This window comes from Meriones unguiculatus, chromosome 2, assembly GCF_030254825.1.
Source record: "Meriones unguiculatus strain TT.TT164.6M chromosome 2, Bangor_MerUng_6.1, whole genome shotgun sequence".
Taxonomy (NCBI): domain Eukaryota; kingdom Metazoa; phylum Chordata; class Mammalia; order Rodentia; family Muridae; genus Meriones; species Meriones unguiculatus.
This window is the reverse complement of record NC_083350.1, coordinates 12,596,349-12,610,538: the sequence shown is the minus strand read 5'-3', so window position 1 is coordinate 12,610,538 and position 14,190 is coordinate 12,596,349. Positions and strand designations below refer to the sequence as shown.

The 14,190-nt window shown below is 49.1% G+C and overlaps 1 protein-coding gene across 2 annotated transcripts in view; it reads left to right on the top strand.

Moving 5' to 3' along the window:
* St8sia5 (ST8 alpha-N-acetyl-neuraminide alpha-2,8-sialyltransferase 5) overlaps positions 1–6,827 on the top strand; it is a 62,547-nt gene extending 55,720 nt beyond the window's left edge. For both annotated transcript variants that reach the window (XM_021662323.2, XM_021662324.2), the window contains one exon: positions 344–6,827. In XM_021662323.2, the coding sequence (XP_021517998.1) occupies positions 344–812 (469 nt within the window). In that variant the 3' untranslated portion in view covers positions 813–6,827. The remainder of the gene's footprint in view (positions 1–343) is intronic.
* Positions 6,828–14,190: the final 7,363 nt, after the last annotated feature.

The window sequence follows — 14,190 nt, the reverse complement described above, 5'->3', positions numbered from 1 at the left end:
CACATTCTGATGAACTGAGTGCAATCCCCAGGCCCACATGATGGAAAGAGAGAACCAACTCTGGCAGGATGTCCTCTGACCTTCACACTAGCAACGTCATGTGTTCCCCCCTCTGTGAATAAACAAACAAACAAGTAGACAAGGAAAGGAAGGACAGGAGAGAGGCAGAAGCGGGGAGGTCAGGAGGCCCTGTCAGTCCTGTGTGTGGGAGAAGGGGTGAAAGGTGGGAGTTGAGGGGTTGGAGATGGGATGCTCGTGTGAGGCTGGGGCTGGGGGCTGGGGCAGGGAGGATGGGCTGCCAGGACACACGGCGCTTGCTGCTGCTCACTTTGCCACCCTGCAGGTTCCACAAGCTAGAGAAGTGGCGGCGGCCCTTCTTCAGCGTGCTGCAGAGGTACGAGAACGCCTCGGTGCTGCTGCCGGCGTTCTACAACGAACGCAACACGCTCGTGTCCTTCCGCGTCAAGTACATGCTGGACGACTTCCAGTCGCAGCAGCGGGTCTACTTCTTCCATCCGCAGTACCTGTCTAACGTGTCGCGCTACTGGCTCAGCCTGGGCGTGCGCGCGCGGCGCATCAGCACCGGCCTCATCCTGGTCACCGCGGCCCTGGAGCTCTGCGAGGAGGTGCACCTGTTCGGCTTCTGGGCCTTCCCCATGAACCCCTCTGGCTTCTACATCACGCACCACTACTACGACAACGTCAAGCCCAAGCCTGGCTTCCACGCCATGCCCTCGGAGATCTTTACCTTCCTGCGCATGCACAGCCGTGGCATCCTCCGCGTACACACAGGCGCCTGCAATTGCTGCTGAAAGACAGGCCCACCACGGCTGTCTCAGCTCCCACCCTCCTCCCTGAAGGGTCCCCTGGCCCTGCCATTCTGGCTGCCATCAACTCCCTCAGGATTTGTGTCTGGGTCCTTGGGGAGGGAGGCAGGGATTGAGTCCGTGCAAAGTCAGCTCTGTCCTAAGCCTCTACTCTGTGCCTCCATTTAGCTGCTGGGCCACTCTCCGAGGACAGGGGCCTAATAAGCACATTTCCTCTCAGTTTCGACCTCCCAGAGAACATGAACTGTAGTGGCCTGCTTGCAGCTAATAGGCTAGCGGGTGACACCTTCGCTTAACAGGAGAGAGCACGGGTCCAGGTCTCATCCAGACCTTGGGCAGCCCAAGTTTCACACCCGGGACTCAGCTGGTGAATCACCATCTAGAATCTCAGGGCTCAGAAGCCAGCCCTTCCAGGGACCAAACAGTGGCTGAGTGTTCTGGTCACACCACCTGGCTGAGCTCAAAAGGCTTCAGGGATATCTAATCAAGGCCAGTGTTAGCATCTCCCCAAGACTCCGGGAGCTGAGAGCCACGCCCCTTAAAACAATCCTTGGACACACACAGCCTTGGTGCCTCAAGGTTCCAGCCCGAATTTAACCTTTGACAAGAAGGAAATAAACCAGACCAGCCATTTGCACTAAGATCTTCAAGCCAATGTTATCTACTCAATAAGTGCTTAGCAATTTGCTTCCTGTTCTGTCTCCCAGTTTTCAGTTCCGTTTTAATCAGGAGTTATTTATAAAGATCTGTTCCTCTTCATGTCCCTGAATACAGCGGAATCTTGGTAAACTGTGTTCCTGAATAGAAATCAGCAGCTGTAATGCGCCTTGTCACACGAGCCTAGTGGATGGCAGCTAGCTGGGGCTTTGACACCAGCATCCCTGCTGTTTCTGTTGTGAAGGTGACACAGCCAGGGCACTTGCCTGCCGCGTGCAGACACAGGGATTCACTAAGTCTGGGGCTAGGGAAGTCGGCAGTGCCTGGGGAAATCAGTAGTGCCGAGGCTGAGAGGTTCTCATGTCATCAGCATCTGCAATCCCTCCCAGTTTCTTCCTCCTGTGTGTTTCCACCCCTTAGGGTGGAAATTGAGAGATGGTGCCTCATGATCGCTTGGTGAACTACCTCGTGGGGTTGTGGAATGCTGTGTGGGGAGGACTTGAGCCTGCATGCCCTCCCTCTGGCTCTTTCCCTCTCTTCATCCTCTTCCTCTCTCCTCTTTCCTCCTACCTTTCTTCCCTCCCTTCTTGAGACATCTCTAAAAAGCCTGTGCTGATCTGGTCTGTGGTTGGGCTGGGGAGGACTCCTTTACAGAGACTCTAGGAATCATAAAAACCCTCCCCCTCCCCGGTGAGGAATCATGAAAACCCTTCCCCTCCCCTGTAGGTGTTCCATCTGACCTCACTTTGCAGGTAACAGCCCAGGCCCGGCTGAGAAAGACAGGAGAGAGCTGGTCCAGAGGTTTCTGACCAGCTCAAACTCCCACCTCTGACTTTTCTGAGCCTGTGTGCTCAGGAGCTCAGTCCACACACACATGTCTGGACGCTGTCTTTCCGAGCTCTGATGACTGGGAGACACCCAGGAGGCCCAGACCCTCAGTCTGCAGGGATGTGGGGTCATGGAGCAGTTGCCGAAGCAAACAGGGCAGCACACTTGGGTAAAACAGGAGCCACCATATAAGGACAGAGGTGCTTGTGGCTTTCTGGGCTCTGGCTATTTCTGCCGGGGGGGGGGGCTTCTGAGAATGATCTCGGATTCATAGTCAGTGAGATTTATAGCCAGTGTTCACAGCTAACTGAGCCAAGGAAGTCAGAACTAAAAGGTTTCATAAGTACAAACTTGTTCCACTTAAGGAGACAGACCTCGAGTAAAGAAGTAACTTCAGTGGTCAGAGTGTGTGTCTGCCAGCAAGAAAGCCCTCTACCTGGGAAATAGGTGGACAAGAGCCTGGTTAGACGTCAGGGTCTCCCTCTCTAGTTGAGGGTGCTTAGAACCTGCCCTAGCTGAGCTCTCACAGGGGCTGGGGATGGCACATCCAGATCCGTCCCATGCTCATGGATGAGGGAGTTAGGATATCCCCTTAGCTTATGGTGTTACTTCTGCCTCCTGTGTTGGCAGGGCAGGTCCCTCCTGTCCCTCAAGATGTCAGTTTCCTCCTCCCTTCAGTTAGAGGCTTAGAAAGGAGTTGTAGGGTCTCCACAGTGACTGCCGAGGGACAAGCATGATGTGTGGATCTAAGTCGTAGTAGTATTTGCTATTAAAACTGCTGCTTCACTGTGGCAGGCCCTGCTCTGATCATTTCCCCCATTATCACATTATCACATCATCACTACAAGACCCCTTCAGGTGAAGAGCTATTACTGTACAGGTGAGAGACTGAGGCATAGTGACTCAGGCACTCCCTCATGGCCAGGCCTCCTGTGGAGGGCTCTGCAGAACTTCACAGACCACCCTCCAAGCCTGGAGTCCAGCTCTGCTGGTGCCTCTCACCAGCCCTGACACCTGAAACAGGTTTGGTGCCTGGCACACCATTGCCCTGGAGAAGAACCAAGGCCACCTCTACATTTGGGTGCAAGGAGAGATACTTGGAAATGGTCCATGTTAAGTGACAGCATGAGTGACTTGCCCTGGGGCACATGCCAAGCCAGAGGTTCACCTGAGACTCACCCAGTCTCCTTCATGCTTTCTAAAGCAGTCAGTATGTGTAGCATTTATCAAAGGCCCGAAGGGACATGGGTCTCGATTCTAGTACTCCTCTGCCTCTGTTCCTTCACTTGGCGCAGGATAGCAGTTAAATTCTAATTTAAGGATGTCAGTTCCGCATGAACCAAGCTGCTACTCTGTGTTCCTATGCACTAAATGCATTTTTAGGCTCAAAAGGTAGCGGCAGCAGCAGCAACAGCAGCAAGTGGGTGACTCAGTGCTTAGGCAGGCAGAAAAGAAGGAAGCTCAAGGTCAGGCTGGCTTCTGGAACCTTCCGGTGATGCTGCTCCTGCATCTCTGCCAAGTCTCTGAGAGGCATGAACCACCCTAGATGTTGCTGAGTCTGGGAGGGAAGCAGAGGCTGCAGGGCTTCCTGCTGACTACAGCTGTGCTTTACTGTGTGTTACCATATGCAATGTATGTCCATTGTGTCAGGGCATATGCGATGACTGAAGCTGCCCATCTGGCACTTAAATGCGAAAGAAGCCTCTCTCAAACACTTAGAGAAAAGCGATGTGTGGGAGGGCTCTCTCACGTTTCCGTTTATCAGGGAGTGGAGGAGGAGGAGGAGGAGGAGGAGGAGGAGGAGGAGGAGGAGGAGGAGGGATGCACAAGTCGAACCTGAATCCTGAGCATTAGCAGCATAGCTGTTGCCAGAGAAGGCGCTATGCTTTACCTTATCCTTGACAGCCGTGTAGCATTTGCCAAGCCTGGCTCCAAGTCCTCACGCTCTGCCCTGCTCTGTTGATTCCTGATATGGCCAAGCCTCTGAATGCCTCATCCTCCATGACACTTCCTCAGGGCTTTCAACAGCAGAGCTCCTGCTGAAACCATCTCTCCTGACAGCCACTAATCCTTCCTGTCCTTACCTGCAGGCCAGCCTTCCCCAGGAGCACCAGGGAAATGTCCACTGGGGCCTTCTGAGCTTTGGCCTTGCACGGCACCTCAGACCTCAGTCTGTCTGTCCCCTAGTGACATAAGTAGAAGAGTCTGGACTCAGAGTTTCTCCCATAGTTTAGTAGGCATGTGACTTTATGGAGCCTCTGAAGGCCCTGGAGGCTCTGATTCATTATCTAAAACAGACTAGGAACTCAGGCCATTGATGTTTCCAGGATCAAGTGACACAGTGTTGCACAATGCTTGGCACAGTACCAGCACAAACACACAGTGGGTATGCCCAGGTGCTCTGCTCAGATATCTTACTCTTCTCACTCTGTTTATTCATCCCAATTACAACAAATATTCCTTGAGTTCATTGCCTCCCTGTACTTGCCTCTGCCACTGCCATAACTCAGGAACTTTTGAGGGAGCTTCTTGTATTCTAAGAATTAGCATCTCAACAATACCTTTTGTGGGGTCCATTGCTTCCTGTACTGCAAAGTCCAAGTTTTTTTAAATTTAATTTTTATTTAGTTTTTAATCAAGCCATGTAGGCCATGTCACAGGGTCTTTTTAGAGACCCTCTTGCCTCTGTGGGCCTCCCTTCTTTTGTTAGTCCTGTGCTTTTGTGCAAGAGGTCCACATACCTGGAATGGCCCCACTCTTCTGCCCCTCTTCTATCTGGTCACTTTGGCAAATGACGTCAGGTTTGACGCCTGCCACATGCTCTATGGAGTGGGTCACACACTCTTCGCTCTGTGCTTCTGCGGCAAGCAGCACTGACTTCCGTTAGGATGTCCTCAGAGCACACAGCTGCCTCCTCAGACCCTCAGTGGATGGGTTGTCTTTTCTCGAGGGGAATGCTCAGAGCCGAGCTCTACTCTGTGCCCTGGTACTGACACAGAGCCACAAAATAGTGTTAAGGGCACCCATGACTGGCTGCCTGTGCTCCTGGGACCTATAGTTGGAGCACTAAAGAGTCAGAGACAGGATGACCATGACTTTGAGTCTCGTCTGGGCTACATAGCAAGTTCAAGGCCCACCTAGGATGTTAGAGACCCTGTCTTAAATTTGAAGAATGAGCTTAAAGCAAAACTCAAGTGCCACTAATCTCTAGACCATTTTCATCTTGCAAAACAAAAACTTGAAGCATGTGAAATGACAATGCACCCCACATCCTCCCCACCATGATCTGTGTTTTCCTCTTGGCATCAACTGCACTAAGACCCTCATGTAAATGGAATTTGTCTGGAGACTTGGGGCCCTTTGCTGATAGCAAGTACAGACAAGTTGGCTTTGCCAGGAAGCTCAGTTGTCCTGGCTGACATGAGCTTAGTCACAGTGATTTGCTAGTTTGTTAGATGTTTCTATTTTTCCCTGCATAATGTCTTGTAAATATATTTTTTTCCATTTCAAAGACAAAAGGGGAAAAATCACTACCATCACCTAACCTGGCTACAATAGCCAGAGATCAGTGACTGCCTCCTTCTAGCCAGGAGGTGGTTCTTTGCCATGTGGTCATTCAGCAGCTTTGGGGTAGGCATTCTGTCTCCTCCAGAACTGTGGCTCTTAATCCTTGTGCTCATTAGGATTTCCTGAGGTTTGTGTAAAGTGATCCTGTTGTCTTACCTTGTTTTCCCAGAGGCAAGTGCAGTAGGCTTGAGGAAAGCTCCCAGGAGCCCTCGGATTTTCCCAAGACGGCGCCAGCATAGTAGTTGACAGTCACCTTGCTACATTAGGCAGTGGCCTTGGCCCTGTCAGCTCACAGGAAGCATCCACAGAGATTTCTAAAATTCCTGGAGACTCTGCCCCATGATACTTCCACATGGCAATATCTGAGACGGGAACTGGGCTCCCAGGGTTTCAAGTTCTCTGGTACCCTGGGACGGACTTGTGAAGCTGACCTAGGGATCCAGTTGGGGACCACTGTCCTGGATGGTTCTTTGGTTTTTGGCCCTGTTCTATTGGAGTCTTCCTGTCTGTGGTAGGTGGATTGTTCTAGAAACATTTGATTCGAGCATGAAGCTTTTTTAAAGTGCCATCCAGTTTTCTTTGTCTGTACATTTTGAACATTGGGAAAAACAAACAAACAAACAAACAAAAAAACAAAAAACCAAAAAACACCCTGAGATTTTTTTCAAGGCAAAGTAACAAATTTCTTTTTGGATTCAGAGCAGTGTGTCTGAACTACAAATTCACCTACAATTTTGGATTGGGGTGTATTTTGTAATCAGAACGAAGGGGCTAGCAATTCTGGAGCTTGGGACCCATGTAGAAGCCACTCTGGTTGGTGCTTTGATCAAACCCAAGCGTCACACCACACCCTCCAGCAGAGGGAGGACCTACCTGCCCACCTGGGTGACAGCCCAGCCTTCTGACTCAGGTCCATGCATCTGACCACCTACCACAATTGCCCCCCCCCCCATAAAAAACCATGGGAGGTGGCTCTAAGAGGTCATGTTTCAGCAATGAAGGCCACAGCACCCCACCTTCTTATACTCATCCTTTTCTCTCTGCATTTGGAAAAGTCCCAAGTTGGAAACAACTAGTCAGAAATAAGATTTAGGGCCTGGAGAGATGGATCAGAGGCTAAGGGCACCGGCTGCTCTTCCAAAGGTCCTAAGTTTGATTCCCAGCAACCACACGGTGACTCACAACCATCTATAATGTGATCTGGTGCCCTCTTCTGGTGGCAGGCACACATGCAGGCAAAATACTGTATAAATAATAAATAAATAAAACTTAAAAAAAAAAGAACTAAGATTTGCCTCAACTTATCACTTTGTCCAGATGCAAGGGCCTTGCTGTTCTTTCTGAAGATGTTCCCATGGCAACTTAGAGAACACACCCAGCCGCAAAGTTCACAAATACATGGAGATCCCGACAATTCACCGAGTGAGAGAATGGTTGCTTTTCCATTGTAACTCCACTCTCTTACCCAGACTACTTACCAGACTGGTCCCTCGGCCCCAGATAGCCAAGGACTGGGGTGATGGAGAATGAGTTTTGAGCCTCATAAATACATACTGTAAACCCTTTCTCGAAGGCCGTTTTGCCAAAAGCAAGTCATCCATGACATTTGCTTCAATCTTGTATTCAATTCTGATGGGAATGGGCCTGGCTTCTAAAACAATAAGGGTGGAAACAGGTGCTAGGCAAGGTAAGAAATGGCAGCTAACAGTCCACCAGCAAAGACCATATCTACAAGGCTCAGAGGTCATCAGGTGATGCGAGCCTTTTGGTGGAGGAGCATGTACTTCCACTGTAATAAGCCCAAGGGCAAGGCAGGTCAGGTCTCTCCACCCTGGACATCCGCAGAGACATGAAAACCTCCTAACAGGGCCACTCTGCTGTCTGTAACAAGTCAAAGATGCACTGTACTTTAGGATTGTTTTCATCTTCAGAGACTCCACCTTAAAAAAAGTCTAAGTCTTGGTGCTTAGGACTTCACTCCGCAGATTTCTTGAAGTTCCTATAAGTGAAGTCGTTCTTACTAGTCTCTGTCTTTTCAGGCAAACAGAATAGAAGAGAAAAAAAGAAGACAGAGAGAGAGAGAGAGAGATGGAGGGAGGGAGAGAGAAAGAAAGAGAGAGAAACACCTCCTGTCCATATTCAACCCCAAAGAGACCGTGTCCCCTGGCCCTGCGTGAGGCCAGTACATCCTCTTCCTGCTCTGTCCACTCTGCTTGTGGCTTCCTTGCCACAAGGACACAGATGACAGGTGACAGAGCTGGAACCCAGCTTGGTGACTCAGGCCCTTGTTGGTTTCTTCTTCTTTCCCTCCTCCTTCTTCTTGTGCAAGAGACTGAACCTAGGACCTCATGTGTGTTGGGTACCATTCTCCCACTGAGCTGCACCCCTGACACTGGGTTAGTTTCTGGATTTAAGCAGGAGACAGTTCACAGCTGAACCTTTCTGCTTTCAAACTACATCTGCCATCCATTTTCTCATTGGCCTCAGCTACACTGTGGGAGGAGGCTAGGACTAGCCCAGGTCACTGATGATGGAAGATTCTTATTGGATACCTGCACTTTCCCAAGGCATGGGGAGCTGGGGCAGGAGGAAGTGGCCAGTGTCCTCTTTAGCACCTGGGGGAATTTGGTGATCAGGTGATCCAGGCCTGGCCTTTATCTTTGCCTAGCATCTGTATGGAGGCTGCTTTGATATTCACTGCAGTCTGAAGACCAAGTCCAGTGCACCAGAACCAACAGCCTGAGTGACTATACTCAGTGGGAAGGGGTAGGCAGTTGAAAATCAAGGCCACAGGCTGGAACAAAGCAAGGGCGTAGAAGGAATGGACATGGATCCAGCCCTGCCATCCCTCCTGCTGCGGCCATGCAGAGGAGGCTGTGGGTCCTAGGGGCAGCTCCTGCCATCTTCCCCAAAGCTAGCCAACTCATACTCCTGCTGGTTTCTGAACAAGGTCACTGTGACACAGCCAGCCTTCTCTGAGGCTGCTACATTTTGTACACACGATTTTAGGATGTGATATGGGCTTGGTGACCTGCAGATTCCCTTCTGGACCCGCGTGACCTTCCATTAGAAAGCCATATACTTATTGTCATATTTCCTGAACTGCAGAATAGTTTTTTTTTTTTTTAAATGAGTGCTCCATGTGGATTGGTTGGCAGTTCATCTGGAGTCATCACTGCTACCTCCCCTAAATAAAGCTAGGACAGATGCTGGGACCATTAGAGGAACTATGTAGGCCAGCCACTTGCCCTCGGGTTCTTGTCTTCATGCCTGGTATGTCTTCCTAGGTGGTGATGACCGTTTCCCAGAGGAATCGGCAGGAGTCTGTCCCTAATAGATCGGGAGCACTGGTTTATCCTTGAGCAGCTGCTACCGATTCCCTGATCCATTCTTCTCTCCTTTTCATTTTTTTCTCCAAGAGCCACAGCACACTGTGTGGTACAGCTGAGCATCCCCATTGGAGAGGCAGTGTTTGCTGGGCCATGGGGAAGCATTTTTCTCCTGGCCCTGGAGAGAAATGGCACTGCCATTTGGAGACTTGCTCTAGCCTAAATTTTTGTTGTTGTGGGGAAATGGTTTCCCACAACTCTGACAACATAATTCTAGCTGCACATGGCTGCCTCTGAGTACTGATTTTGCAGTAAAGGCTGGGACCAGACCTAATAACATCATCAGCATGCTTTGTGTCTGTCACTGTTTTAAGGACCTTCAATTTTACCCAATAAAACCAGACGAATGGTTCATTTGGCAAAGACCGGCTGGGCCTGCACCTTTGTGCTCATATGTAGTTTGGCCTGGCGAGGTGGCCAGTATGGGAGGTTGTTGGGTCTTTTAAGGAGTCCGTGGACATGCTAGCACCTCTTAAAGCTTGTCAGAGGTACAAGGGGCTCAGGAGACCTGTTGGCATCTGACAGATGTATCTTGAATCTACTCAAGGTAGGGCACAGGCTTACAGGACAGGCTGAACAGCAAATCAGGACAAAAAACAAAATCAAGAGAATTGTTACATTTGTTCCCTGAATCCTAGGCCTGACTTTAGAGCATTTTAACTAATCAAGTTTGGCCACTTGTTCCACAGATCTCATGAAAATGTAATGATAAAAGGCAGGAAATGGGTTTTATTTTCAGCATAGCTATAGCAGGAAAAAAAGGAGGGGTCAACATTCTTCAAACAGCACCCTTAGGCTGGAGAGACAGCACAGTGATTAAAGCACTTCTTGCTCTTGCATACGACTAGGGTTCAATTCCCAGAATCCACATGGTGACTCCTAACCGTCTATAATCCTAGTTCTAGGAAATCCAATAGGCAATCAGTTGGCACACATACACTCACACAGACAATTCATATATATAAGATAAAAATTCTTTGAAAAAGATAAAACCCTGTGTGTGGGTGATACTAACCTAAGTGTTGTATTAGCTACGCCCCTCCTTTATTTTATTTTATTTTATTTTATTTTATTTTATTTTATTTTATTTTATTTTTCTTTATCAAATGCCCTAAAGAAGCAATTTAAACAGTGGCTCATTGTTTAAGGGGATACAGTACACAGTGGCAAGGAAGGCATGGTGGCTAGAGTGGCTTTGTCCCTGGTGGGCTAGAGGGCATGGCAGTGGGTCTTTACATTTTGATGGGCAAAACAGTGAGAATGGAACCAGGAGCTGAGCCCTCAAAGGCTCATCTCCTGTGACCCACCTCTGCTGGCCAGGCCCATCTCCTAAAGTTTCTACAACCTCTGCAAATACACTCAGCTGGGAGCTAAGTGTCCCACATGAACCTGTGGGGAACATTTTACACTTAAATCACAAGAAATGATAGACTTGAGGGGGAAGAGAGAGAAGCATGCAAAGCCAAACAGACTTAGGTGGACTGTGGTCTGGTTGAGCGTTACCACAGCTCTGGCTCTAGGGAAGCTGTGACCACTGTCATTGCCTAAGAGGGAAATTCTGTTCTCATCTTGAGTTGATTCTGGTTAGGGGTGGGGAGCTGAAGGGGAAATGGCCCCCGTAGGGGTGACTGTTCCCATTTAATGGGGGCAGCCTCATCATGGGTCATCTGCCTGCAAGGTCATTGTCCCTGAAATTCAAGGAGACCTCAGGCTTAGGGCAATTGATAGGAACCTTTAGGTGCTATCCCAGGGGTGTGGGAACAAGAGATTTTAAAGGGTGGCAGTAAGACTTCCTTGTCATTCTTGCATTGATGCCTCCAGTCTTAAAAGGGGATGAGCTGGGCTAGGTAGGACTAACCTATTTCTATTGTTACAGACAGGCACTATTCCTTAAGTGCTGACCTTGGCTCCCTAGAGCTGAGCAGGGATCTGATTCAAAGGAGACAGGCATGAAGTGAAGGCAGAGATGCCAACTGCCCTTCTGCCTTCAGTTAACACACTGGACACTGCAGGTCCAAATGAAGAGGCGGTGCCTTAGCAAGTGCTCCCTCTACATTCCTGTCATAGCACCAAACCTCACAGCTCAACCAATCTTCAAGCCACTGTCCTCAATCTTCCTAAAACTGTGACACTTTAACACAGTTCCTCACGTTGTAGTGACCCCCAGCCATCAAATTTTTTTGTTGCGACGTCATAATTAATTTTTCCGCCTTCATGAATTGTAATGCAAATGTCTGATATGCAGGACATCTGATACGTGAACTGCTGCAGAGTATCGGTTGTCATAGCTGGAAGTTGTGTTAGAAGTCCCTGAACACTGGTTACCCTCATAAAGATATGAAAACAAAGCTTCTTCAATGCCCATTTCTTGAGTGCCTCTCTGATAGAATTACATAAAGATGTATTTTGGATTCATGCAAGCTACTTGGTCTGGTGGGATGTAGCTTAGGATGGCCACCCCCTCCCCCGCCCCATTGGCCCTGGGGAAGGATGCTTTCCCTGTGAAAACTCCTAAGGGCTCACAGTTCCCATGTTTCTCTGTCTTTAGATTCCTGCTGTGGAACTGTTTCTGTTTTATATGTGTTGATCCAGGGGTTGGAATAGTCCTTTCCATGGTACCTAACGGTCACTTCATATCAGGGGCTCCAGAGTGAGAGATGATGGGGGAGGGATGAAAATCACTTCCAAATGGGCAGCCTCCTATGCAGACTATCCAGCCATTGGCTGATTTTGTGGATGTTCCTCACCTTCCTCACCCATCTCTTCAACCTGTTCCTTCTCCATCTATCCTCATCGCTTCTTCTTTGCAGCTGTTTAAGTCTGGCCTCCTGCTGAGGCTGAATCACAGATCACCTGCTGTCTTCCATCTTCCACTGAGGAAGGTCTTTTTCTCTCTAAGACAAATTTGGTGACAGCAGTTGGTAACAGATGTGTAAGTGTTTCATTATGACACAAGATGTTAAACACTCAAAGCATTATAGCACCCAAGGATGCTCTCTGAGGGTCTGACCCTCAGGTGTATGGATCCCCCGTGGTAAGGTGTTGGGGGTGAGGACTGGAGGTAAGAAATAAAGACAGACAGCTGGGACCAGGAGGTCTTGCATAAGCTGGTGTCTTATGCCAAGCAAGCTTATTAAGAAGGCTGGAGAGATAAGCAAGCTTATCAGGGCTGGAGAGATGGCTCAGAGGTTAAGAGCACTGGCTGCTCATCCAGAGGTCCTGAGTTCAATTTTCAGCAACCGCATGGTGGCTCACAGCCATCTACAATGAGATCTGGTGCCCTCTTCTGGTATTCAGGTGTATATGCAGATATAACATTGTATACATAATAAATAAGTCTTAAAAAAAAAAAGAAAAGAAAAGAAAAAAAGAAGTACAGCATCTTATATTTGCATGGGGAGAATGGACCAAGCTCAGCAGAGAGCCAAATCAGACAGTGTTGGCAAAGGAAACAGAGGATTCCTCAGACACAGGATTGATAACTGCTGCCCTTCAGTGAGGAAAGCTGTGTTTCCGGAAACCAAACTTCTTTGAGGCTCTTGCCCCATCCCTAGACCTTGCTGAATCTGCTACTGGACTAGGACACAGAATCAGCATTTCCTTTGCTAGGATTTTTTTTTTTTTTAAAATCAGGGCCCCTGAGAAAGCCTTAGATCAATCTGCCTTCCAATAAGGGTGAGACCTGGGCAGTATCTTATCATTTACCTGAGGAGGACAAAACACCATTGCGCTTCTATAAGAGGAGGGTGTATTGGTTACCACAACAGCCGACAGGAACGCTTTTTAAAAGGGGGAGAGTCACGTTAGCTCACAGTTTCAGAGACTTCCAGCCCGTTCTGACAGAGTGCTTGAGGAGTAGCCCAGGCTGTGGCAGTGGCCACACGTGGTGGACTGTGCCGGGTGTAAGTTTTAAATGCCTTTAACGACTACTTCCACCAGCTAGACCTCACTTCCTAAAGATGCCACAGACTACCAAATTAGCCCCAGCAGCTGAAGAACAAGCGTTCGAGTGATAATAGGAGGGTTTCCATAAAGCTTTTGAATAAATGGGTATGTGAATGATCTAGGATTGGATGGGGGTGATGGTATCTCATTTATTTATTTAGCATCATTTATGAAGCGCATGCTGTTTGTTTCATCTTTCATTCAAGGGATGTTTTCTGAGCGCTGAGCTTTGGGAGTTCGGAAGTGTGCTGTAGAGAAGCTTCCTGCCCTGTGAGAGTGAGAGCTCCTCCAGGCAGCACCATGGAGAGCTATCTGTGAAGGATTTGGTGGGAGAATCAATCTGCTCCTGTGAGGAGAGAGTACTTAGGAACCTGAGGAAGGTCTGTGTGGCTTCCACCAGGAAAGGGAGAGGACACAATTGTCTGGAGATAAAACTGGAGATCTGGACAGAGAAGGACGCTTGGTTCAAGAGGCGGCCATGGTCCTTGGAAGACACAGGATGCCATTGGACCACCCTTGAAAAAGCTTACCCTGCTTGCAATGAGGAGTGCAGGATAGCTGAGGACCAGAGTGCTGTGGGCATGGCCACATCCATTCAGGAGGCTCCTGCTGGTGGGTAGGCCTGTGGCAATGGGTGTGATGAGCAATGCAGAGATAGCACACATGGACGGAAATGAGACACGTCAAGAGACTGGTGAAATCAGAAGACAAACCAACGAGGGTATGCTGGATAAATAGGGAGGGCCACTTCAGTGAGAGCAATAGTTTCTGAGAAGAGGCACAGAAAGCTAAGTCCTTGGCCCTCTCCAGCGATGAGGCTACTTGCTGGAGGAGTGAGAGATCCGTGTAGCAAGAAAGCAAGTTGGAGAGTCTAGTCCTGGCATCAGGCTGCAGAGGAAGCTGCTTCCCAGAGGAGGCACTTCCAGATGGTTGGACAGACCATCAGTGAAACTTCTCTTGGGTGCCTTACCTTAAGG